Source organism: Chlorocebus sabaeus, chromosome 12 (genome assembly GCF_047675955.1).
Source record: "Chlorocebus sabaeus isolate Y175 chromosome 12, mChlSab1.0.hap1, whole genome shotgun sequence".
Lineage (NCBI taxonomy): Eukaryota > Metazoa > Chordata > Mammalia > Primates > Cercopithecidae > Chlorocebus > Chlorocebus sabaeus.
Genome location: NC_132915.1, coordinates 56115672 through 56141456, shown reverse-complemented (window position 1 = coordinate 56141456; position 25785 = coordinate 56115672). Strand labels below are relative to the sequence as shown.

General features: G+C 36.6%; 2 protein-coding genes across 6 annotated transcripts in view; one reads left to right on the top strand and one right to left on the bottom strand.

The window, feature by feature from the left end:
* Positions 1–25785, bottom strand: part of IFT74 (intraflagellar transport 74) — a 119248-nt gene that overhangs the window by 55642 nt on the left and 37821 nt on the right. For all 5 annotated transcript variants that reach the window (XR_012094820.1, XM_073021691.1, XM_073021693.1 and 2 more), the window contains 2 exons: positions 5696–5834; positions 2942–3004 (listed from right to left, as the gene is read on the bottom strand). Coding sequence is in view for 4 of the 5 variants with exons in the window: in XM_073021691.1 (XP_072877792.1) it covers positions 2942–3004; positions 5696–5834 (202 nt within the window). In the remaining variant the exon portion in view is untranslated. The remainder of the gene's footprint in view (positions 1–2941; positions 3005–5695; positions 5835–25785) is intronic.
* LRRC19 (leucine rich repeat containing 19) lies at positions 20180–24480 on the top strand. The gene is made up of 4 exons (XM_073022190.1): positions 20180–20260; positions 21632–22145; positions 23362–23550; positions 24010–24480. Exons 1-4 carry the CDS (start codon positions 20180–20182, stop codon positions 24336–24338), a joined length of 1113 nt encoding a protein of 370 aa, XP_072878291.1. The 3' UTR covers positions 24339–24480.

Below are 25785 nucleotides of genomic sequence, written 5' to 3'. Positions count from 1 at the left end.
GACATCAGATAAGATAAAGGCATGCTAAAAAATACATATAGAGGAAATGCAGATATTTTATGCTATCCTTTCTCATAGTCTCTTCTCCTTTTTGCCTAACGATCCTATAGACTTGTTTGAATTGCATCTTGATAAAACTGTTCTGGAAGACTTAAGCTCATGTTAATTCTTCACCTGATTTTTTTCCATTCTTGTGAACTGAATAAGCATGACCTAATACATTGTACAGCAGTGAACATAAAGTATTCAATAAATACTAGTTGATTGACCACTGTCTGACACATATTTTCTTGAAGAACAAGTCCTAAATAAATAAATAAAAGAAATCTGGGCTGGGCATGGTGGCTCACGCCTGTAATCTCAGCACTTTGGGAGGCTGAAGTGGGTGGATCACGAGGTCAGGAGTTCAAGACCAGCCTGGCCAACATGGTGAAACCCCATCTCTAATAAAAATACAAAAATTAGCCGGGCATGGTGATGCACGCTGTAATCCCAGCTACTCAGGAGGCTGAGACAGGAGAATTGCTTGAACTCAGGAGGCGGAAGTTGCAGTGAGCCAAGATCGTGTCACTGCACTCCAGCCTGGGCAACGGAGCAAGACTCTGTCTCAAAAAAAAGTTTTTTAAAAAGAAAGAAATCTGGCAAAAGGTAAATAGAATTAGTGACTTATGTTATCTTAATTTGCAAACATTGTGTATCTTTAAAACTCTAGTTAGTGTAGGCATAAATGTACTGACATCAGAGAAGAATGGCATCAGTACAAAAAGTAAATCTAAGGTTATAGCTTATCTTCTTCCTATGGAAATTAAACTCACCAACTGAATTAAGACTTGACTCTCACAAACCCACTCCAAGAAAGATTAGTGACGAATTCTACAAGCTGGTTGTATTAATACTAAATGTGGTCCTTCTTTCTTTAAGCGTATTTCCATCACCAGAGATCCAAGGAAATAAAAATTAAGTGTATTTATAGATGGACAATCAGACACAGAAAACTACCTTCCTATTTTTTTTTCTTTTTTTTGAGACAGAGTCTCACTCTGTCGCCCAGGCTGGAGTGCAGTGGCGTCATCTTGGCTCTCTGTAAGCTCTCCCTTCTGGGTTCATGCCATTCTTCTGCCTCAGCCTCCCAAGTAGCTGTCACTACAGGCACCTGTCACCATACCGGGCTAATTTTTTGTATTTTAGTAGAGACAGGGTTTCACCATGTTAGCCAGGATGGTCTCGATCTCCAGACCTCATGATCTGCCTACCTCGGCCTCCCAAAGTGCTGGGATTACAGGCGTGAGCCACCACACCTAGCCAACTACCTCACTATTTTTAATTAAATAACTTTTGCAATAGCAAATTCTCAAAAGAATTAATTACAAAATATTCATTTCTTTTACAAGCTAGGGTGTCAGCAATCCATCAATCTACAACAGTTCCTAATACTATCATCATGTCATCCACCTGAATCCACAGGGAATCAGGAAAGGGAGGCAAGATTTGAGGTACAGTCAGTATACCGAAATGCCAAAAATATGAAAAAGGAGTTCAAAGAAAAAGAAATTCATTGGCCAAAAATGATACAAACAGATACTCAGCTTTATGCATAAATGAATGAAAGTTCAAATAAGGTAGTAATTTTTACCTATCAAACTAGCTAAAATTGGAAAAGTCAGATAATATTTGCTGTCAGTGAATGCAGGGGAAATAAGCATTCACATACATTACATCTAGAAGTAAAAGTTGGAACAACCTTTTTGAAGGCAGTTTGGCAATCTTACAACATTTTTAAAGTGTACACCTTTTGATCCATTGTGAGAATTCAATCTTATGATATACTAATACAACTTTGCATAAAATGTATGCTTTCGCCAAGTATTGTTTATAATCCCAGAAAACTATAAACAACCTGTTCATTTACAAGGCTGTGTTATAATTATACAACATAATACAACGTAGCAATTTAAAATAATGAGGAGGTTCTCTAAGAACTGATATAAATAGACACTGAAGATATAATGTTAGGGTGAAAAAAAAGCTGCAGATAGCATAGCAAGTATGAACCCCACTTGAGGTTTTTCACAACTGTAAAACCAAGATGGGATTTAGGACTCTTGTGGGGATTATATGAAGATGATGCTGATATAAGTTTACAGCTCAAAAAAGTATACAGTAAGCACTTGATAAACGTCTTTCCAGTAGTTCCATCTGGAAAGAAGGACACAAAACAGACATTTTTATGTTAATCTTGTTCAACTATTTTTAAACCATAAGCACATTTTGTTTTGTGAGTTAAAATGTTTTAAATAAACAAATAAGAAAACAAATGGAAGTTTTTACATCCTTAAAGAGATGAACTCATGTCTCTCCCTCTTTGTTTTTAGTCTCTTGGGTATGTGTCTTTAAATTGCCATTAGAGGCTGAGCACAATGCCTCAGGCCTGTAATCCCAGCACAATGGGAAGCCAAGGTAGGCGCATTGCTTGAGGCCAGGAGCTGTAGACCAGCCATAATGATACCCTGTCTTTACAAAAAGTAAAATAAAAATTAGCCAGGTGTGGTGGTTCCTGCCTGAAGTTCTAGCTACTTGGGAAGCTGAGGAGGGAGGATCGCTTGAGCTCAAGAGCTTGAATTTACAGTGAGCTACGATCATGTCACTGCACTCCAGCCTGAGTGACAAAGACCCTGTCTCTAAAAAAAAAAAATTTTAATTGTTATTGGATTTTGCATGTCCTAGGTTGGGCAGAATGATTTGTTTTATACATAGTAGGTACTCAATAACTGAATCTAATTTCTTACCATACTAGGATCTTTGTGGGTCCAGAATAGGAAGAAAAAGTATTAAACTCCTATTAGTAAACTGCCAGATCAATATGTACTTGAATTAGTTTACTTGGCTGAATTAACTTTTTTAACTGAGTAGTATGAGAACCCTTATTTGATTTTACACTTACTGCTTCCATGCTCTCTTTTTTCATGTTCTGTGAATCCAATTGTTGTTGAAGTGTATCTAATTCCTAAGTGGAAAAAAAAAGCAAACATAAATCCAAATTACATTAAGAATAATTTGTAGTAGTAGGGGGAGGGAGCTTGGAAAAAAAAATTTGTTTCTCTATTTCTCAACATTTCAAATACAGATGTGACAAAGTAAATTTTCTAAATATCTTCACTGGCATCTTGCATTTTGACTAGAATTTATTAACACTTCATTATTTATATTTTTCCCATCTTCTTTTATTATTCTTAAAACCTTGCTGTGTGTGCCTTCAAAAAAAAACCAAAAAAAAAACCTCATGAGTTTCTCAAAAGTAGCTAGACCTTAGACCTTTTCACAGTGAATCATCACTATGTTCTGAGACATCAAGTATCAGAAGATTTCAAATCATGTCATTGTTTAAGGTTATTATTTAAAATATTGATGTTTAATCATGTTTTCATATCTTTTGCCTAATTTCTCTATACTATACACACACACACACACACATACATACACACACAACACATGCACACACACATACACATATATGTAAATATAAATATGGTTCACTCCTAGGATAAGATCCTTAAATTGTTTACTCATTCATTATCCCATACAAGATTAACTATATTTTGGAACCATTTTGGCATTTCTATCATACTCTTTCTTTTCTCTTTCTGAGACAGAGTCTCACTCTGTTGCCCAGACTGGAGTGCAGTGGCATGATCTTGGCTCACTGCAACCTCCACCTCCCAGGTTCAAGCAATTACCTGCCTCAGCCTCCCACGTAGCTGGGAATACAGCCGCCTGCCACCACACCTGGCTAATTTTTGTATTTTTAGTAGAGATGGGGTTTCACCATCTTGGCTAGGCCATACTCTTTCTTCAATGCTTCATTGTATCTTAGAAATCTTGTCTAAAATAAAAAGGTTACTAAATTGTCAGCAAAGGAATATCTCAGAAACTAAAACTATAATCATTATTGGCATTTATGGGGCCTAATTCTTTGCTTAATCTTTATTAAGGGCCATCTGGGCATGAAAGGGCACCATCATGACTGAGCATTGAGAGGATTCTCAATATCCCCTAAGCAGGGATTTAAATTGCTTATTTAATATTACACGTTCTCACTCATCTGTAGGAGCTTAAAAAAGTGGATCTCGGCCAGGCACAGTGGCTCACACCTGTAATCCCAGCACTTTGGGAGGCCGAGGCAGGCGGATCATGAGGTCAGGAGATCGAGACCATCCTGGCTAACACAGTGAAACCCTGTCTCTACTAAAAATACATTAAAAATTGGCCAGGCATGGTAGCGGGCACCTGCGGTCCCAGCTACTCAGGAGGCTGAGGCAGAAGAATGGCGTGAACCCGGGAGGCAGAGCTTGCAGTGAGTCGAGATCGCACAACTGTACCCCAGCCTGGGTGACAGAGTGAAACTCCATCTCAACAACAAAAAAAAAAAAAAAGGGAGGGAGGTAGTAGAATGATGGTTACCAGAGGCTGAGAAGTTGGTGCCCAGCTGGGGGCATGGGGCGGTGGAGGGGGAGAGAAGGAATAAATTATCATGTTTGATAGAACAGTAGGGTGGCTATAGTTATCAATAATTAATTGTATGTTTCAAAATAGCTAGAAAAGGACATTTAAAATGTTTCCAGCATAAGGCCGGGCACAGTGGCTCATGCCTGTAATCCTAGCACTTTGGGAGGCTGAGAAGGGCAGATCATGAGGTCAGGAGATCGAGACCATACTAGGTAAGACGGCGAAACCCTGTCTCTACTAAAAAAATACAAAAAAATCAGCCAGGTGTGGTGGCAGGCACCTATAGTCCCAGCTACTCGGGAGGCTGAGGCAGGAGAGTGGCATGAACCCAGGAGGCGGAGCTTGCAGTGAGTCGAGATCACGCCACTGCACTCCAGCCTGGGAGACATCAAGACTCCGTCTCAAAAAAATTAAAAAAAAAAAGTTTCCAGCACAAAAAAAATCCTAAATGTTTGAGGTAATGAATATCCTGATTATCCTGATTTGATCATTATACATTGCACACATGCATGGAACTATCACATGTACCCCATAAATATGTACAATTGTTGTGTATCAATAAAAAATTAATTTTTAAAAATGGATATTTAAGCAATATAATTACAGGACAATAGCCACTCAAATCATAATGCTAACAGTTAAAAAGTTTAGCTGTTTATTATGCAGGAAGGAAAAGGAAAGTAAATAGCTATATGGAGCTGGTCTATGAGGACTTCTTTTTTTCTTTTTCTTTTCTTTTTTTTTGAGATAGAGTCTCGCTCTGTCACCCAGGCTGAAGTGCACTGGCGTGATCTCAGCTCACTGCATCCTCCACCTATGAGGCCTTTTAATGTTTGCATTAAAAGTCTATAACTGCAAGTATTTATAGACTTTTTAATTTATAGACAAGTATTTTTATAAATGCAAGTATTTTCATGTGTCTTTATGAAATGCAAAATGAATAAATAGAAGTGAACAAAAAATAATAAGAGTAAAAGCTGGGTCATCAAGCAGCATACAAAAACGAAGTTTTCTAAATAAATGCTTCTGAAATGTGAATGTCCGTTTGAATCAGCTGGGGACCTTGTTAAAAAGAAAACTGATCTCAAAGTCTAGTCAAGCTCTCAGGGGATGTTGACACTGCTAATATTCAAACTATACTGTTAGTAGCAAGACTGATACATGCTTGGCACAGAGTAATAATTCATATTACCTGTAACAGTTTCTCATTTGTGGCTTTCATCTCTAGGTACTTGACTTGGTTTTCAAGAGACATATTTTTGATAATGTCATCTGCTGCTTGTTTTTCCTGTTCAATTTCTTCTTCTACGCTTCTCATTTGTTTTTCTTTCCTAAAATCAAAAGCACGTAATATTCCTGATACTGTACTGAGGAAAAAGTATCCAATTATTTTATACAAGTCACAGTCCTAATTTAATAGGATACTTAAAGATATTCAACCATAGTGTGTGACTGAAAAGTCTTTATATTTGTACTAAAAAAATGCTATTTGACCTATATAAAATTTGGCCCCATTAGCACAAACTTATTTGGCATCTTTCTCTTCTCCATCCCCAAATTCCTCTATTTCCTTACTCTCCATTTTACTTTACTAAGAAATCACAAAGATTATCAAAGAAAATCTTTAATGACTTATATATATGAGGATGCATTTATACTTTTTTAAAGTTATACCTTCAAAAGACAAATAAGAGACTGGGCTCGGTGGCTCACGTCTGTAATCCCAGCACTTTGGGAGGCCAAGGCAGGTGGATCACCTGAGGTCTGGGGGTCGAGACCAGCCTGGCCAACATGCCGAAACCCGATCTCTACTAAAAGTACAAAAATTAGCCGGGCCTGGTGGCGGGCGCCTGTAATCCCAGCTACCTGGGAGGCTGAGGCAGGAGAATTGCTTGAATCCAGTGGGCAGAGGTTGCAGTGAGCTGAGATCGCGTCACTTCACTCTAGCCTGGGCAAAAGGGCAAAACTCCGTCTCAAAAAAAAAAAAAAAAAAAAGACAAGTAAGAAGTTTTAGAATTGTGGTTTTCAAACATCCTTCAGTATAAATTTTTTTGACCAAATTAAATATTGTATAGAAGTTTGCCATGTAAATCATCCAGTGCAGCTCTGACAGAACTAGGAGAAGAGAGGCCTGCAGTGCAGTTTGATTTTTTTAAAGTTATGGCTTTAGATTAATAATATGCTTTGCTTAAATTCTCTTTTACTTACTGCTTTAGTTAACATTGCTGTTTCACAAATTATTGATATTTTTTAGCACTGTAAAATATTAAGCTCATTTCTCTAAAAACACAACAAACATTACAAATATAATTACACAAAAGTAGTAATAGTGAAATTAATTAGAAGCAATAACCATTTTTATCATGTAGTCAAAAGAATACCAATGACATGCCACTTGTTGCCTAGGCAAGGTCAATTATTGATAGGGTAGAGAAAAATTATGAAAAAAGAATAGGTAAGATGCCACTTATCTAAATACTTTCAAGATTTACATTTTATAAAAAGCTGGATTGAACATACATTTTCAGTCCCAAGATCATTAATTTCTATTTTGGGTTTCAAAATCTGATTAACCTATCACTATTTACTCTCTTTCGCTCATAGATGTCAACTTCTACAGTTGTCACAATCACCAGCTAAGCCTGTGGATCCACAAATCCCCTATACACCTTCTACACATTCATATCCTACTACTACAATAAACAACCTAAACTCAGAAATTTCCCTACCAAAAAAAAATCTAAAATAACCAAATAAAAGATGAACATAATAAAACAGACAACCTGGAATTTCAATTTATTTTTGTGTCACTATTGGAGAAGATGTGGTATCTTCACTTGAAGCTTCAATTATAACAATTACAACAGTATAACAAATGTGTTTCCTGCTGCTACAATTTGTATAGGTATATGAGCTCACAGAATTTGAAAGAGGAAAATATCTATTTCAATCTCTTTGTTTCATAGATTAAGGATACTGAAGCCCAGTGGAATTAATCTTTTGGAAGGAATTCATTCTAAACTTGATTACTGACCACCAACAACGTTTCTTCCTACAATGTAGGAAGAAGAACTAATGTTATAAAGTATTCCATTTTACAGAGGAGAAATTACAGCATAAGAAAGGTAACTGACTTTCTCAAGGCCATATGATGTCCAGGTGTCAGGTCTTTTTGATGCTTTGAGTACTTTGCTCCTGTTATAAGTTGGCAGTAAAACCACTGATGATGGTGTCATAAAAATAAGTAAACAAAAAAGTTGAAACTCAATAGAATACAAAACTTGGTAATATCTTTACAATTTGAATCCCTCCCTCCCTCCTTTCTTTTCTTTTTCTTTTCCTCTTCCTTTCTTTTCCCCTTCCCTTCCCTCCCCTCCCTTCTTCCTCTTCCCCCTCCTCTCTCTTCTTTCTCTTTCTCTTTCTCTCTCTCTCTCTCTCCCTCCCTCCCTCCCCCTATTTCTATCTTTCTTTCTTGACAGGGTATCACTTGTCACCCAGACTGGAGTGTGGTAGCACAATCATGGCTCACTGCATGCTCAAACTCAAGCCATCCCCCCACCTCAGCCACCCAAGTAACTGGGACTAAAGGCACACAACGCTATGCCCTGCTAATGTTTTTACTTTTTATTTTGAATAGAGACAAGGTCTTGCTAAGTTGGCCAGGCTGGTCTCAAATTCCTGAGTTCAAATTATTCTCTCACCTTAGGTTCCCAAAGTGCTGGGATTACAGGCATCAGTCACTGCATCTGACCTCAATTTGAATCCTTCTAAGCATAAAATGCCATCAGGACAAACATAAATTAATTTAGCAACAGTATATCTTTCAAAAGTATGCATTTTCAATATTGTAAACTCTAAATCAGTAAGTAAAATTGTTAACATTTTACTAAAAGAAACACAAAAGTAGGCCGGATACAGTGGCTCACACCTGTAATCCCAGCACTTTGGGAGGCTGAGGCAGGTGGACCACCTGAGGTCAGGAGTTTGAGACCAGCCTGGCCAACATGACGAAACCGCATCTCTACTAAAGGTATAAAAATTAGCCAGGAGCAATGCTGGGTACCTGTAATCCCAGCTACTCAGGAGGCTGAGGCAGGGAGAACTGCTTGAACCCAGGAGGCAGAGGTTGCATTGAGCCAGGATCATGCCACTGCACTCCAGCCTGGGTGACAGAGCGAGACTAAGAAAGAAAGAAAAGAAAGAAAAGAAAGAAAAGAAAAGAAAAGAAAAGAAAAGAAAAGAAAAGAAAAGAAAGACAGAAAGAAAGAAAGAAAGACAGAAAGAAAGACAGAAAGAAAGACAGAAAGAAAGACATAAAGACAGAAAGACAGACAGAAAGAAAGACATAAAGACAGACAGACAGAAAGACAGAAAGAAAGACAGAAAGAAAGACAGAAAGACAGAAAGACAGAAAGAAAGACATAAAGACAGACAGACAGAAAGACAGAAAGAAAGACAGAAAGAAAGAAAGACAGAACGACAGAAAGACAGAAAGACAGAAAGAAAGAAAGAAAGAAAGAAAGAAAGGAAGAAAGAAAGAAAGAAAGAAAGAAAGAAAGAAAGAAAGAAAGAAAGAAAGACAGAAAGACAGAAAGACAAAGGTTAGGCAAACAGTCTTACTTGTTACACTAAAAAAAGGAAAAGACAACTTTAAGAAATTATTCTTCTAGTCAATGTTTTGCTAAGGAAGTCTAGTTTTTTTTTTTTTTAAGTCACCTGTTCACTGGGTACAAAGGTTAAAACAAAGTGAAATGTAATCATACGATATATTTTTTTAATGCTGTTGAAGAAACAGAGTAATTTCCTTTAGCACACCAGTCTTAGAGACAAAAGAAAAAAGGTAAGCTCTATATATTTATAGCTTTGGTTATTGTTGTATTTTTAAAAAAATCACATTTAAGTTTGTTAAGTCTGTACAACAATCTTTGCCTTTAAGAAGTGATGAAAAATAAGAAAATGTGATTATATTTTCACACGGTCTACCTCAAAAATACTATATACCTGGGACATGGCCAAAGGGTCTTTCCTAAATAAAGTTAGAATACAATACTAAGTAATTGTTTTTGGGGAGGGGGGAAGGCTTCATCTAGCCAATCAAATTTAGAAGATTTTTTATTTTAAAATACGTTAATCACAGAGCATTCTGAAGCGACATTAGTCTAAAAGCCTATTTGCAAGATAAAAAAAAAAAGACTGGCCATAAGTTGATAATTATTGAAGGAGGGTGATAACTATTCTCCTTACTTAGGTTTTTTTCCTTGAAATTTTCCATTACAAAAGGTTTTAAATTTGAAAAAAATCTACACAATAAATAAGGAAACGAAGTTAATTGTGTATTATTAACATCATACTCTAAAGACATTGAATTCTGGCATAAATATCTAAAATATTTAATGGAAAAACTACATTTAGATTTTATTTAACAAAACCAAAATAATTGGAGCATCTCTTTATTTCATAGCATACAATAATCATATAAAATAAATAACTTAAGAAACATGTACTTGAAACTTTATTAAGAACAATGCTTCTTTTTCAGTATCTACCATTTCCTTTGAGTAAAGCTCTTTTTTTGTTCCAGTAACGTAGATCATACGCTAGGTAAAAATGCACGTAATTTTGTGAAATAACAAAAGAAACTGATATTCCATTTTCTATTCCAGTTTTCTATTTTATATTAGTTCCTAAGTAATCACTATATGAAACTCAACTATCATTTCAAAAAAAATCCAAATTAGAAAATATTCCAAAAGGAGAAATAAAGCAGCAATAACTGACTTCCTTTAAAACCAACTGTTGAAATAGGCTAAACTGATTCATGGATAATTTCTGCATTATCTACTTGGCTAGCTATTTTGCCTATATGATTTTTCTTTTTTTAAGACACCCAATAATGCTAGCAAATGCTTTGTCTGGGGATTTGAATAGTGTCATGAAAATCAACATTCGCCCCCTCTTACAATCTTTCTCCTCTCAAAAGGCACACAAATGTGAAAACTCTCACGCATAGTATGGATCAATCAATGTATTTCACAGCTTCAGACCTAACAATGCTTTAGATTTGTTGAACGCTTTCTTGTACAGAATCTACCTTGAGCTGAGTATACGCTGCTTCTAAGATCTACCAAATGGAAAAGAAAATCCTTTTCTAATCCTTATGATTTTTTTCTTTTGGCACACTTGAGAAAACAATTATTAGCATTAAATAGCAGATACAGATAATAAATATAAAACTATACTCTGTCTCCATTTCCACATAAGCTCACAGTCATGCCTTGCCTCTATTACTTTGTTCACCTGCTTCTATTTCATATCAACTTTTAACTTAAATCTAGTTAGTTTTCTTTGTAGCCTATTCACTTTCTTTCACTCTCCCCATCCTATTTGTTTCTGGAAAAAAATAGCACTTCCCTTAACTCACCTCTCCTCAGTCACCTCTGCATCCTACCAGAGACATCAGTAAGAATGTCACCTATCATTGAGAAATAGTGAAACAAGTCATTGAAGAAGCTGAACACCTATTCCTAGGAATCATTAAACACAGGTAAACTACCTTTTGTAAATGATTTAGGCAGCCCTCTTTTGTGGGCAATCATCTTGAATAAGTGATAGCTTAAATGCACTTCTGGCTCTAAAGGGCATTCTATTATGATCTACATCCAAATTTTATAAAATATAAGACGCAGAGTACAGCTTTCTCTAACAAACTTGATTTAACTATGGAAGGAGAGAAGGTAGAAGGGGAATAAGCATAAATGGATCAACAAATCAAAGGGAATGAGGAAGTTGACTAGAACAGATTAGCACTATAATAGCAGTAAATTCCTTATTGCTAAGGAGGCGAGAGACTTTAGTATGCTGCATGGATTCTTGCTTACTCTGATTAGTTTTTCTTTTTTTTTTCTGAAACAGTCTCACTGTCACCCAGGCTGGAGTGCAGTGGCACGATCATAGCTCACTGCAACTTCTGCCTCCCGGGTTCAAGCAATTCTGCTGCCTCAGCCTCCCAAGTAGCTGGGATTACAGGCACCCACCACTGCACCCGGCTAATTTTTGTATTTGTAGTAGAGATGGGGTTTCACCATGTTGGCCAGGCTGGTCTCAAACTCCTGACCTCAGGTGATCTGCTCGCCTCGGCCTCCCAAAGTGCTGGGATTACAGGCGTGAGCCACTGTGCCCGGCCTACTCTGATTAGTTCTTCTATTACCTGCTATAATGAAACAAACTTTCCTTAAAAAAATCGTAAGTAACTAATTGTAACAAATGCTGTAAGAATGCTCAAAAGACTAAATTTCTGAACATCCTTAAGGATGACAGAATATATTTATATATTTTCGAATGGATAATTTGTTTGCAAAAGGGTTTCTAAAATTGACTTTAAGAAAACAGAGATAAAGAACAAGAAACATCAAGGTCATGAATAAAATGACTAAAAAAGTAACTATTTGGCAAGAAGAGTACAGTCCAATAAATGTCGATTTCTAGGCAAAGCTGAAACCTTAAATGCACCCATTAACTTTAAATTGTGTTCAAAACCTGATTAACATGAAAATAAAAGGTAAAAAGGGATATAAACTCACAAGGACAAACAGAATGGAACAGGAGTCAATAGCAATGAAACCTAGAAACCAGAAACCTAATAGCTGAGTGGAAATTGACTAGGAAAACAAAAATTTCCCAAGTCAGCAATGAGAAAAGCTGAGAGTCACTTGAATTGCACTGCAGAAACTCTAAATAGCCCAGAAAGTGGCAGCACCAGGTATTCTGAAAGTAGAGGAGAGGCTAATTCCTCTCTGTCTGTCTAGCCAGATAATGTTCCTTCTCTACACAAGCAGATTAGAGGATCCCCCACGCCACCAGAATAAAACAAAGGGAATTTGGGCAATGGACACAAGTGAGTGCAAAGGCATTGTTGAGATTAAGTTATAGTTTCCAAACTAAATATTGATATAAATCCAGCTTTTTTATCACTTAGCACTCAGAATGCTGGCTACCAGGCCATTATCTCTTTGGGCAGTAAATCAGAAGAGTCATTTTGTGGATAATGACATTCCCCAAGAAAACAGTCCAGCAGTTACACTCTGTGGTCAAGTCTAGAAACAATGAGACCCACACAAATGCATTTTCCTATCAGCTTTTTAGTTTCCCAATCTCACACATAAACCCTAAATAAAATATTAACAGACTAAGAAGAAGGCCTCCAATATAAAGGACACTGCCCAAAGATAACTGGAAAAATACAATCTAAGGATATAGAGGCTATTCAAAGAAAAGGAAATAACAAAAGGCACAATGATAAACAAGAAAATATAATATATTCATGCAACAGAATACTAATAAAGAAAATATTCTGAAACAAAAAAGCTCTTAGAATTAAAAAAGATGGCAAAAAATTAATAGAAGAATGTGAAGATAAAATTGAGGATGTCTCCCAGAAAGGAAAGCAAAAAACACACTGAGATAAAATGTAGGACAGTAAAGGTTTTAAAATCATTCCAGGAGGTCCAACACCCAACTGAGGAAATTCTAGAAAAAAAAAAGTGAAATTTTATTTTAAAAAATAAAGAAAATTATATCATCAATGAGATAATTCAGAAAATTTCCCAAAACTGAGTGACATAGCTTCTAGATGGAAAAGACTGACCAAGTACCCAGTTTAATAAATGAAAACAGGCCGGGTGTGGTGGCTCATGCCTGTAATCCCAGCACTTTGGGAGGCCGAGGTGGTGGATCACGAGGTCAGGAGATCGAGACCATCCTAGCTAACATGGTAAAACCCTGTCTCTACTAAACATACAAAAAAATTAGCCGGGTGTGGTGGCGGGAAAGACACAGGATAATGAATACAGTATTGATTTTAAAAGTTTTGATAAATAATTAGAATGACATGGTATATTTCTTAACAGTAATACTAGAAACTCAAAGACAATAGGGTAATACCATCAACATTTTGAGGGAAAATTACTTCTTACCTAGAATTCTATCTCTAGCCAAAATATCTTTCCAAGTCTAAAAAGTTTTCCCTCCTATCCACGTTCTCTAGAAGCTACTGAGGAAGCTCCATTGAAGAAAGGCAATAAACCAGACAGGGTGTTCTAGAAAATAAGTACCCAGTAACAAAGGCAAAAGGTAGACTCTTTGATGAGGTTGGAAGTAAACAGTTGTGCAGAAGGCCTAGTGATCAGCTAGCTCCTCCAGATTAGAGCATGGTAGCAGGCTCTGGGAGGGAGTTTTTAAGCTGATAAAACAGGTTAAATACTTAATATCCATAAACAAATGACAGATATGGTAGGGGAGAGTTTGGTCATAACAAGAAAACTAAGCACATGAAAAAACAGTACAATTAGTTTGGAGGAAACAAAAAGGGTGCAGCAACAGAAAAGTGATCCTGTTACATGGCTTAGCCAATAACAGCTTTTTATTGACTGAGTTCAATCATTCATGATAGTACAAACACTGAATACTCATCCAACCAAAATTACAAGTAACTATGTTAGGAGATAAAGACATAGGAAGTATATATTTGATGTGTTGGAGATGAAGGGAGGGGGTATTTGAAAGAGAGCTGAAGGGGCTATCAATTCCAAAATGGTGGCCAAGAAGCAAGCTGGCTTCACTCCCCTCTACAGAAAACCAAAACAAATATACAGACCTGAGATAATTACCAGCAATATACCAGAATTCAAATGTGAAGATGAGACAGTTCTAGGGCCACAGAGAAGTGAACAAACTTTGAGCAGATAGTAAGAGAATTGGACTTCCATATCCACAATGCCCCTCCCCCATTCAACCTAGCACAAAGCATGTGGGAAAATTTCCCCCAAATTACAGTTTCTACCCACCATCTTGTATTCCCTGGCAGGAGACTTGCCCCTGCTTTAACCCATGGGAAACATCTCAAGTGCCTGGAGACAGAAATATTCCTGAGGACATGTAGAGACAAAGAGGAGAGACAGGATTACCATCCCCAGATCTGGAAACTCTGCTCTGTAACTCAGCCAAAGCGACACCAAATCAGAGTAGCTGTTCAACAGCACCACTTTGTAGGAGGTTGGCTCCACAGGTCTCTAGTGTGGGAAGGCTGGCTGGGCATGAACCTCTAGCCACCATTCCCACACTACCAGGATATCCCCTGGAACCTCCCCCATTCAGGAAGAGCAGTGCTCTGGTCATTTACCAGAGCCAAGGTGAAGCTGGGCTTAAGGTGCCATCTAAAGCTGAAAAGGAGGCAGCAACCTAGTGGTAAAAGATCCTCTAAGCAAATATATTCAATAAAAAACAAAATAAGCCACACAGAGAATATTGGAATAAACAACTAATCTGACAATGCAATGACACATATATATATATCTACAAGAAATAACAGTCAACAGGCCAGGTGGGGTGGCTCACACCTATAATCCCAGCACTTTGGGAGGCCAAGACAGGCAGATCACTTGAGGTCAGGAGTTTGTGACGAGTCCAACCAACATGGAGAAAAAATACTAAAAATACAAAATACGTCTCTACTAAAAATACAAAATTAGCCAGGTGTGGTGGTGCATGCCTGTAATCCCAGCTACTTGGGAGGCTGAGGCAGGAGAATCACTTGAACCCAGGAGGCAGAGGTTGCAAAGAGTCGAGATTGCGCCATTGCACTCCAGCCTGGGCAACAAGAGTGAAACTCTGCCTCAAAAAAAAAAAAAAAAAAAAAAAGACACAGCAAACAGGGAACCATGATGTGTTGGTCTATTTTTCATTGCTATAAAGGAATACCTGACACTGGATAATTTATAAAGAAAAGAAGTTTATTTGGCTCACAGTTCCACAAGTTGCAAAAGCATGGCACCAATATCTACTCAGTTTCTGGTGAGGCCTCAGGAAGCTCTTAGTCACAGTGGAAGGCGAAGATGGAGCAGGTGTGTCACATGGCAGAGAGAGGGAGTAAGAACAAGAGGAGGAGGTACCAGGCTCCTTTAAACAGCCAGTCAGTAGCTTCCAGTCAGCACTATGCCTTTTAATTGGAGAATTAAGTCTATTTACATTGCCTTTACTGTTGGATCCTACAAAATATTTAAAGAAGAACTAATACCAATTCTACTCAAACTCTTCAAACAAAATTAAAGAGAAGGGAATATTTCCAAACTTATTCTACAAGATCAGCATGACCCGGACACCAAAACTAGACAAGGGCACAACAAAAATGAAAACTACAGTCCAATATCCCAGAAGAACACAGATGCAAAAACTCTCAACTAAATAACAGCAAATCAAATTCAACAATACTTTAAAAAGATTATTCACCGTACCAAGTGAGATTCATTCCAGAGATGCAAAGATAGTTCAACATATGCAAATCAATAAGCATGACAATATGGTTTGGATATTTGTCCCCATCCAAATCTCATGTTGAACTGTAATCCCCAGTGTGGGAGATGAAGCCTGGTGGGAGGTGTTTGGATAATGAGGGCGGATCCCTCATGAATGGCTTGGGCCATCCCCTTGGTGATAAGTGAGAACTTGCTCTGAGTTCACAAGAGATTTGGTTGTTTAAAAGTGTGTGGCACCTCCTTTCCCACTCTCTCCTCCTTGCTCTGATTTCATCATGTGATGTGCTGGCTCCCCTTTCACCTTCTGCCACAACTGTAAGCTTCCTGAGGCCTCCCCAAAAAATGAACTGCACCATGCTTCCTGTATAGCCTGTAGAACTGCGAGTCAATTAAATCTCTTTTCTTATAAATTACCCAGTCTCTAATATTTCACTATAGCAGTGCAAGAACAGCCTAATACACATGGTAAGCTGGGCACAGTGATATGTGCCTGTAATCCCAGCTTCTCAGGAGGCTGAGGTGGAAGGAACACTTGAGTCCAGGAGTTTCCAACCACCCTGGACAGCAAAGCAAGACTCTACCTTAAATAATTATTATTATAAAATAAAATAAACATGATACGTCACATTAATAAAACCAAGAACAAAAACCATACAATTATTTTAATGAATGCTGAAAACACAGTTGAAAAATTCAACATCCCTTTATGATAAAATTCTCATTAAACTGGGCACACAAAGAACATACTTCAAGATAACAAATGCCATATATGACAAACCCACAGCTAACACCATTCTGAATGGGGATAAATTGAAGGCCTTTCTTGTAGATGTGGAACAATACAAGGATGCCTACTTTCACCACTTTTACTCAACACAGTACTAGAAGTCCTGGCCAGAGCAATTAGGCAAGATAGAGAAATAAAAGGCATCCAAATTGCAAAAGAAGAAGTCAAATTAGACTTGTTTGCAGATGACATGCTTTTTTTTTTTTTTTTTTTTTTTTTTGAGACAGAGTCTCACTCTGTCGCCCAGGCTGGAGTGCAGTGGCGTGATCTCGGCTCACTGCAACCTCCACCTCCCAGGTTCAAGCGAGTCTCCTGCCTCAGCCTCCTGAGTGGCTGGGATTATAGGTGTCCACCATCATACCCAGCTAATTTTTGTATTTTTGGTAGAGACGGGGTTTCACCATGTTAGTCAGGCTGGTCTCAAACTCCTGACCTCGTGATCCAACCACCTCAGCCTCCCAAAGTGCTGGGATTACAGGCATGAGCCATCACACCTGGCAGACATGATCTTATACTTTAAAAAAATTTTTTTAAAAACCACCCTAAATACGCCACAAAAAAATCTGTAAAAACTGATAACTGAATTCAGTAAAGTTGCAAGATACAAAATCATCATATAAAAATTGGTAGAATTTACATATGCCAACAGTGAAGAATCTGAAAAAGAAATCAAGAAAGCAAGCCTGTTTACAATAGCTACAAAGACTATAAAATACCTTGCAATCAATTTAACCAAAGAAGTGAAAGATCTACATAACAAAAACTATAAAACACTGATGAAACAAACTGAAGAGGATACCAAAAAATGGAAATATAATCCATGTTCATGGAGTTGAAGAACATTGCTAAAATATCAATACTAACCAAAGCAATTTACTGATTCAATGCAATTCCTATCAAAATACAGTGACGCTCTTCATAGAAGTAGAAAAAAAATCCTAAAACTCATACGGAACCATGAAAGATCCCAAAAAGCCAAACAACCCTCAGCAAAAAGGAACAAAGCTGGAGGCATCACACTACCTGACTTCAAAATTTTCTACAAAGCTATAGTAACCAAATCAGCATGGCACTGGCATAAAGACAGATCCATAGACCAATGGGATGGAATAGAGAACTCAGATATAAACACACGCATTTACACCAACTCATCTTCAACAAAGGTGCCAAGAACATACAATGGAGAAATAATAGTTGTTTCAATGAATGGTGCTGGAAAAACTGAATAACTACATACGGAAGAACGAAACCAGACCCCTATCTCTTGCCATATCCAGCAATAAAAATGAATTAAAGACTTAAATCTAAGTAAAACCTCAAACTATAAAACTGTTGCAAGAAAACATTGAGGAATTGCTCTAGAACACTGGTCTGGACAAAGGTTTTTTTGTATCTGTAAGGCCTCAAAAGCACAGGAAACCAAAGCAAAAATGTACAAATGGGGTTTCGTCAAGCAAAAAACCTTTTGTACAGCAAAGAAAACGGTCAACAAAGTGAAGAGACAACCTACAGAATGAGAGAAAATATTTGCAAACCACCCATCTAACAAGGGGTTAATAATCAGAAGATATAAGCAGCTCAAACACCTCACTAGCCAAAAACAAACCAATAAAAAACAAATAATCCAAGTAAACATGGCAAAAGAACTGAATAGACATTTCTCAAAAAACATACAAAAGGCAAACAAGTATGTGGAAAAAATGCTCAACATCAGTAATCATTCAGGGAAATGCAAATCAAAACTACAATGAGATATAATCTCACCCCCAAAAAGGTAGCTTCTATCAATAAGACAGGCAATAACGGATGCTGATGAGGATGTGGAGAAAGGGGAACCCTCATACACTCTTGGGAATGTAAATTAGTATAGCCACTCTGGAGAACACTATGAAGGTTCCTCAAAAAATTAAAAATATAACACATTTATATTTGATTCAGTAATTCCACTGGATATACATTTTAAAAAAAGAGATGATTATATTAAAGAGATAGCTGCACTCCCACGTTTATTGCAGGACTATTCACAAGAGCAAAACTATGGAATCAACCTAAGTGCCCATCAACAGATGAATAGATTAAAAAAATGTAGCATATATATACAAGGGACTATTATTCAGCCATAAAAAAAATGAAATCCTGTCATTTGCGGCAACATAAATGCAACCAGAGGTCATTATGTTAAGTGAATTAAGCCAAGCACAGAAAGACAAATATTGCACATTCTCACCTGCATGTGGGAGCTAAAAAAGTGGATCTCATACAGATTAAGAGTAGACTGGTGGTTACCAGAGGCTGGGAAGGGTGGTGGGGAGGGAGGAATGCAGAGAAGTTCATTAATGCATACGAACATACAGTTTACTTAAAAAAGAAGGCCTAGTGTTAGATCAGTAGGGTAATTATAGTTTACAATGATGTTTTTCCTTCAACTTTTATTTTTAAGTTCCAGGGTACATGTGCAGGTTTGTTAGATAGGTAAATGTGTGCCATGGTGGTTTGCTGCACAGATCAACCCGTCACCTAGGTATTAAGCCCAGCACCCATTAACTATTCTCTGATGCTCTCCCTCTCCTCTAATTTACTGTACATTTAAAAACAGCTAAAAGAGAATTTGAATGTTTCCAGTATAAAAAAAAGAAAAATATTTAACATGATGGATACTCCAAGTACATTAATTTGATTTTTTAAAATTATATGAATGCACTACATTATCACATGTACCCCAAAACTATGTATATCTATTATGCCTCAATAAAATTTTTAAAAATTACCATGGGGGGGAAAAAGAGTGCTAAAGATTCTCATCTCCCACAGTTTTAAGTCAAGGTTAATACCAATAGATAATGCCTAAAATTGAAAAAATCCAGACCATCAATATAAGCATATACTTATGCATAAATATATATTTTCCTGAATTTCTTTTGTGCACTTATATATTAAATTTTTAAAGTTTACAACCACTTAAATTGCTTTAAAGCTCCTTTCATCATATCTAGAAACTAATCAGACACCCTTAAAGATATTAATTCTCCCTAAAAAGAAAAAATAAAAATAAGTCTCTCATTCTTCAAAGGGGCTTTCTAGTTTGTTAAGATCAGAGTCCAAGGATGGTGAATGGCCGTGCACTTGTTTCACATTTTATGTATTTCGAGAAAAAGTAGATTTGAAAGGCCAGGATAAGTGGCTCATATCTATAATCCCTGCACTTTTCAAGGCTACGTCACTGGCTGGGGTGAAATGGCTCGCACCTAGGAGTTTGAGATCAGGCTGAGTAACACACGGTGACGCCATCTCTCCAAAAATTTTAAAAATTAGCCAGGCATGGTAGCACATGCCTGTGTTTCAGCTACTTAGGAAGCTGAGTTGGGAGGACTGCTTAAGCCTGGGAGATCAAGGCTGCAGTGAGCTGTGACCATGCCACCAGGTCTGGGTGACAGAGTGAGACCCTGTCTGAGCCAAAAAAAAAAAAAAAAAAAAGAATAAACAGATTCAAAAGGGCAAAAAATAAAAATGTCCTTAAAATCTCTAAAATTCTAGTTTACCATCAAAATAAAAATACTCTCTTTTCTATCAGGTCTGCAACATGAAAGTCACAGGCATCACAATCCTCTTTTGGCCTCTCTCCATGGTATTATTATCAGACAAAATCCAGTCTTCTAAAAGAGTAAGTTTTTACAATCAAAATAGTAAAAATATTTTCAAAGGTACATTTTCTGTATATTTAGTAAAATATCAAAGAGCAATAAGAAAGCAAAGAAAATCTGACCTACTAAAATTGTTTACTTAGCTGTGTATATCCAAATTCCAATTTGACAAAAGCAGCCTTCATTTTTAAAAACTGAGTTCTTTAAAAGTTGATTAAAGGGAGCGATCTGAAAATTTTCACTATAAAATCAGAAATTAGTTTCAAGACTAAAATCTTGTTTAAAATGTAGGAAACTCTTTTTTAAAAAATCACGTATTTATGAGGGAAACTGCTATTGAATTATTATTGGTGAAAAAATCTAACTGCAAAAACAGTAATAAACAAGAACTATTCTTAGTTCTATTTATTCTTAGTTTACTATTCAGTAAAAACCAGAACTATTTCTTTCTTTCCATCTATATCCACATAAAGGAAGTATTTCAGATTGTGTGGCTCTTTAAATTCAATACACGGCTCCATTTCTGATATAAGATAAATATTTCCTTTTAAAACACCAAACTTTGAACTGTTAAACCCAGAGAGCTATATATTGACATTTATTGATTGCTTTTGAGACGGAGACTCGCTCTGTCGCCCAGGCTGGAGTATAATGGCATGATCTCAGCTTACTGCAACCTCTGCTTCCTGGGTTCAAGCAATTTTCATGCCTCAGCCTCCCAAGCAGCTGGGATTACAGGTGCTTGCCACCATGCCTGGCTGGTTTTTTTTTTTGTTTTTTTTTTTTTTTTTTTTTTTTTTTGTATTTTTAGTAGAGACAGGGTTTCACCATGTTGGACAGGCTGGTCTTGAACTCCTGACCTCAGATGACCTGCCTACCTTGGCCTCCCAAAGTGCTGGGATTACAGGCATGAGCCACCATGCCCAGCCTATTTATTAATTATTTAACAGCCCTAGGTATAATGTTGTTAGCTCTGCTGATTTTAAAAACACATATAGTTTAAAATAATTTCCTCACTATAAAGCAATCGTGCACACTGGAATATCAAATGTTAACAGAATTATTATTTACCATATATTTCCACATATGTAAATGGGAATATACCAATAGCATTACTTTCTGTAATGATCATGTAATAACAGTTGGAAAATACCCATATAACAAATTGGAATCTCTTTGTTCAATTGTATGTATCAGAATATCCTTAATTTTTAGTATTTCATCCCAGAAAAGAAAAAGATTTGCTCTACTATAACACCAAAGATTAGATAGTAGGTTTTTTTTCCCAAAGTAATTTCCTTCTAATGTCTAAGTGCTGAAATATGAAATTTGAGGAAATTCTATTGATACTTTTTCTGATTAATGCATTTCTTTTTTTTTTCTTTTTCTAGGAAGTCCAATGTAATTTCACTGAAAAAAATTATTCCTTGATTCCAGCAGATATCAAGAAAGATGTTACTATACTTGATCTCAGTTATAACCAAATTACTCTTAATGGTACAGACACAAGAGTTCTACAAACATACATTTTACTCACAGAGCTCTACTTGATTGAGAACAATGTTACTGTCTTACATAGTAACAGTTTTGATAACCTCTCCAGTCTAGAAATTTTAAATATCTGTAGAAACTCCATCTATGTAATTCAACAGGGTGCATTTTTAGGCTTAAATAAACTAAAACAGTTACATCTCTGCCAAAACAAAATAGAACAACTGAATACTGATATATTTGTGCCTCTAAGAGACCTAAAACTTCTGAATCTGCAAGGCAATTTGATTAGCTATTTGGATGTACCACCACTATTTCATCTGGAATTAATAACTTTATATGGAAACCTATGGAACTGCTCTTGCAGTCTATTTAATTTGCAGAACTGGTTGAACACATCAAATGTGACATTAGGTAAGCTATCATAATTAAGCAAAACCAACATGTGATTAACTCAATGTTCCACCACAGAAAAATTTCTCATATCATGTTTTAAAGAAAAGGAAGCAGTCAGGCGCAGTGGCTCACACCTGTAATCGCATCACTTTGGGAGGCCAAGGCAGGCGGATCACCTGAGGTCATGAGTTCGAGACCAGCCTGGCCAACATGGTGAAACCCCATCCCTACTGAAAATACAAAAATTAGCTGGGTGCGGTGGCACATGCCTGTAGTACCAGGTACTCAAGAGGCTGAGGCAGGAGAATCGCTTGAACCTGGGAGGCGACATTGCAGTGAGCCAAGATCGTGTCACTGCATTCTAGCCTGGACAACAGAGTGAGACTCTGTCTCAGAAAACAGAAAAAAAAGGAAACAATTTCTGTTTAAGCAAAACAGGAAGAAACACTAAAAAGTAACAGCTGCATAGATGTTCTCCTTTCCTATTACCAGGGGGAAAAATTCAGAATTTTTTTTTTTTTTTTGAGACAGAGTTTTGTTCTTGTTGCCCAGGCTAGAGTGCATTGGTGTGATCTCAGCTCACCACAACCTCCACCTCCCAGGTTCAAGCAATTCTCCTGCCTCAGCCTCCTGAGTAGCTGGGATTACAGTCATGCGCCACCATGCCTGGCTAATTTTTTGTATTTTTAGTAAAGATGGGATTCCTCCATGTTTGTCAGGCTGATCTCGAACTCCCGACCTCAGGCGCTCCACCCGCCTTGGCCTCCCAAAGTGCTGGGATTACAGGTGTGAGCCTCCATGCCCAGCCAGAAATGTAAATATTCTATATATGTAAGATGATAACGTCACTTCGTGTATTGTTAGCAAAGTCAATATGTAAGAGTAATTTTTTAATAGTGCTTCCTAGACTAAATGAAAACAAGTGACCTATTTTAACTGCAAATACTGTGCCTGAGATCCAGATTGTAACCATGTAACCACAATATTAATAATACAATCTACGCTAATACAGATAAACTAAATAATAAACAGATACTGCATTTAAGCTGTATTTATAAAATAATAAACAGAAATGTGCATTATCCTTTCACTGTGTTACTAGACAAATACAACAGGAATTTCTTATAATGCCTTTAAGAATGACAGATATGTCAAAAATTCTAGATAAAACTTATAAAATGTTGTTAACGGTTATTTTTCTCTATTCTAAATCTTATTATTTCTGATTTACTAGAAAATGAGAACATCACCATGTGTAGCTACCCCAACAGCCTGAAGAGCTACAATATTAAAACAGTACCTCCTAAGGCTGAATGCCACTCAAAACTTCCTTCACCAGTAACTGAAGATCTTTATATTCATTTTCAGCCCATCAGCAATTTAACATTTAATAGCTCTTTGAACAACTTAACAAGAAATTCAGGTAATGTATCAGTTCTTAATATTAACACTGCTGAATGTATCATACTAAATAAACTGAGGTAGTTATCTTTATTTTAAATTTCTATAAAAATATAAAAGAAAGATTCCTCATCCAACTAAAGATTTACAAAATATTGGTCTTCCAAACTAGGTTCTGCTAGTTACAAGCCAAATGCCATTGTGCAAATTATTTAACTTCTCTGAGCCTTTGTTTTAACTAGTCTAGTCACAAATCTCAACGAGTATAATCAATAATGGTCTTAGGTAAAAAGGTAACAAAATGGCAATAGCTGTTTTGAAAAAAGAGAATTCTTCCACCACACAAAATTTGTCTAAAGAAAACTACAATGTATGTTTATTTCTAATACCAATATTGAGGAGAATTAGGATATATAATTATGATTATTTTGCCAACTTAACAAATTTTCTTTCTCTCTTCTCTCTCGGTATTCCATTAAAGAACATACACCTCTTGGAAAAAGCTGGGCTTTTCTCGTTGGTGTTGTTGTCACTGCACTGACAACTTCACTTCTCATTTTTATTGCTATCAAATGCCCAATATGGTACAATATTCTGCTTAGTTATAATCATCATCGCCTGGAAGAGCATGAAGCAGAAACCTATGAAGATGGTTTTACTGGAAATCCAAGTTCTCTTTCACAGATACCAGAAACAAACTCTGAAGAAACTACAGTAATATTTGAACAATTACATTCATTTGTGGTAGACGATGATGGATTTATTGAAGACAAATATATAGATATCCATGAATTACGTGAAGAAAATTAATTTCTTTCAAAGTTTGCTTTTTAAACAAAGTTATCAGCTCACTCACAGTTTAGATATGGAGATTTTGCTATGTGATATACTAAAATACAGCTAGCAGACATTCATATTAATGACAACATACATGAATATCATAAAATTATGTTCTTTGCATTGTATTGAGCAAGCAGGTCCAAACACAGTAACTGACACTCCCTGGTAGCTGACAGTTACATAGTTTACATTACCAGCACTCCTATTCTTAGCAGTGTTTGGGTGACCATACAGACTAGTAAAAAGGCCTAAATTATTCATTAATTAGAATGAATGGATTCTCATATTAACACAGATATTTGACATAATATGTATTAAATTATACTAAAGTTTCAATCAGTAAAGAAATAAAAGTTTGGGATTTATTAATATACGGTAAGTCAAAGTGAGGAACAGATAGCTTAAATAATACAACAAGATTGATTTTATGCTCACAGAAGAAATTCATAGAGTTGGAAAATATTTTTTCAAAATGCTTCCTGAAATAGCATAATAAATTTCCTTAAAATTTTATAGCAATTTAAAGCACAAGCACAATGTTCAGGCATAATCCCTAATAAGTCACTACTGATTCTGGTTATAAAGAAAGGCTGTCACCATAATGCAGGATCACTACAGTTGAACATCACAGTGGCTTACAAAGTGGGCATCACAATAATCCATAAATCTTGTTTTAAAAATACATATTTCTACCTCTCTCTGGGAGATTTTTATTCAAATTGGTCTGTGCTGGGACTGAGGAATCTTCATGTGGTCCATGGACAGCTGTTTCTATCTATTCATAGATACAGCAATGTTTCCCAAATTGTTTTCCCAAAATACTAATTTCCAGAGAGACATTCACAAGTATTTACAGGGAAGAAAAAGGTACATAGTCAAATTACTATAGGAAAAACTAGGTTTAAACAAAGTGAAACAAGATTCTTTTTATTTATTTATTTATTTTTTTGAGACAGAACGTGGCACTGCCGCCAGCCTGGAGTGCAGTGGTGCGATCTTGGCTCACTGCAACCTCTGCTTCCTGGGTTCAAGCGATTCTTCTGACTCAGCCTCCCGAGTAGCTGGGAGTACAGGTGCACGCCACCATGCCTGGCTAATTTCTGTATTTTTAGTAGAGATGGGGTTTCACCATATTGGGCAGGCTGGTCTCCAACTCATTATCTCGTGATCTGCCCACCTAGACCTCCTAAAGTGCTGGGATTACAGGCATGGACCACTGTGCCTGGCCAAGATTCTTTACAATAGGATTTATGAAAAACTTTACTAAGCTAAATTTATGGCTCTCTGATTATTCGAGAGCAAAGTATTAAAAATTTCCCAAACTTACTTGACAACAAAACCCATTCTTTGAGTTACATCTACTAAGAGCTCGTAGTTCAATAACAATCCAAAGAACATAGTTTGGAAAGCATTGGCC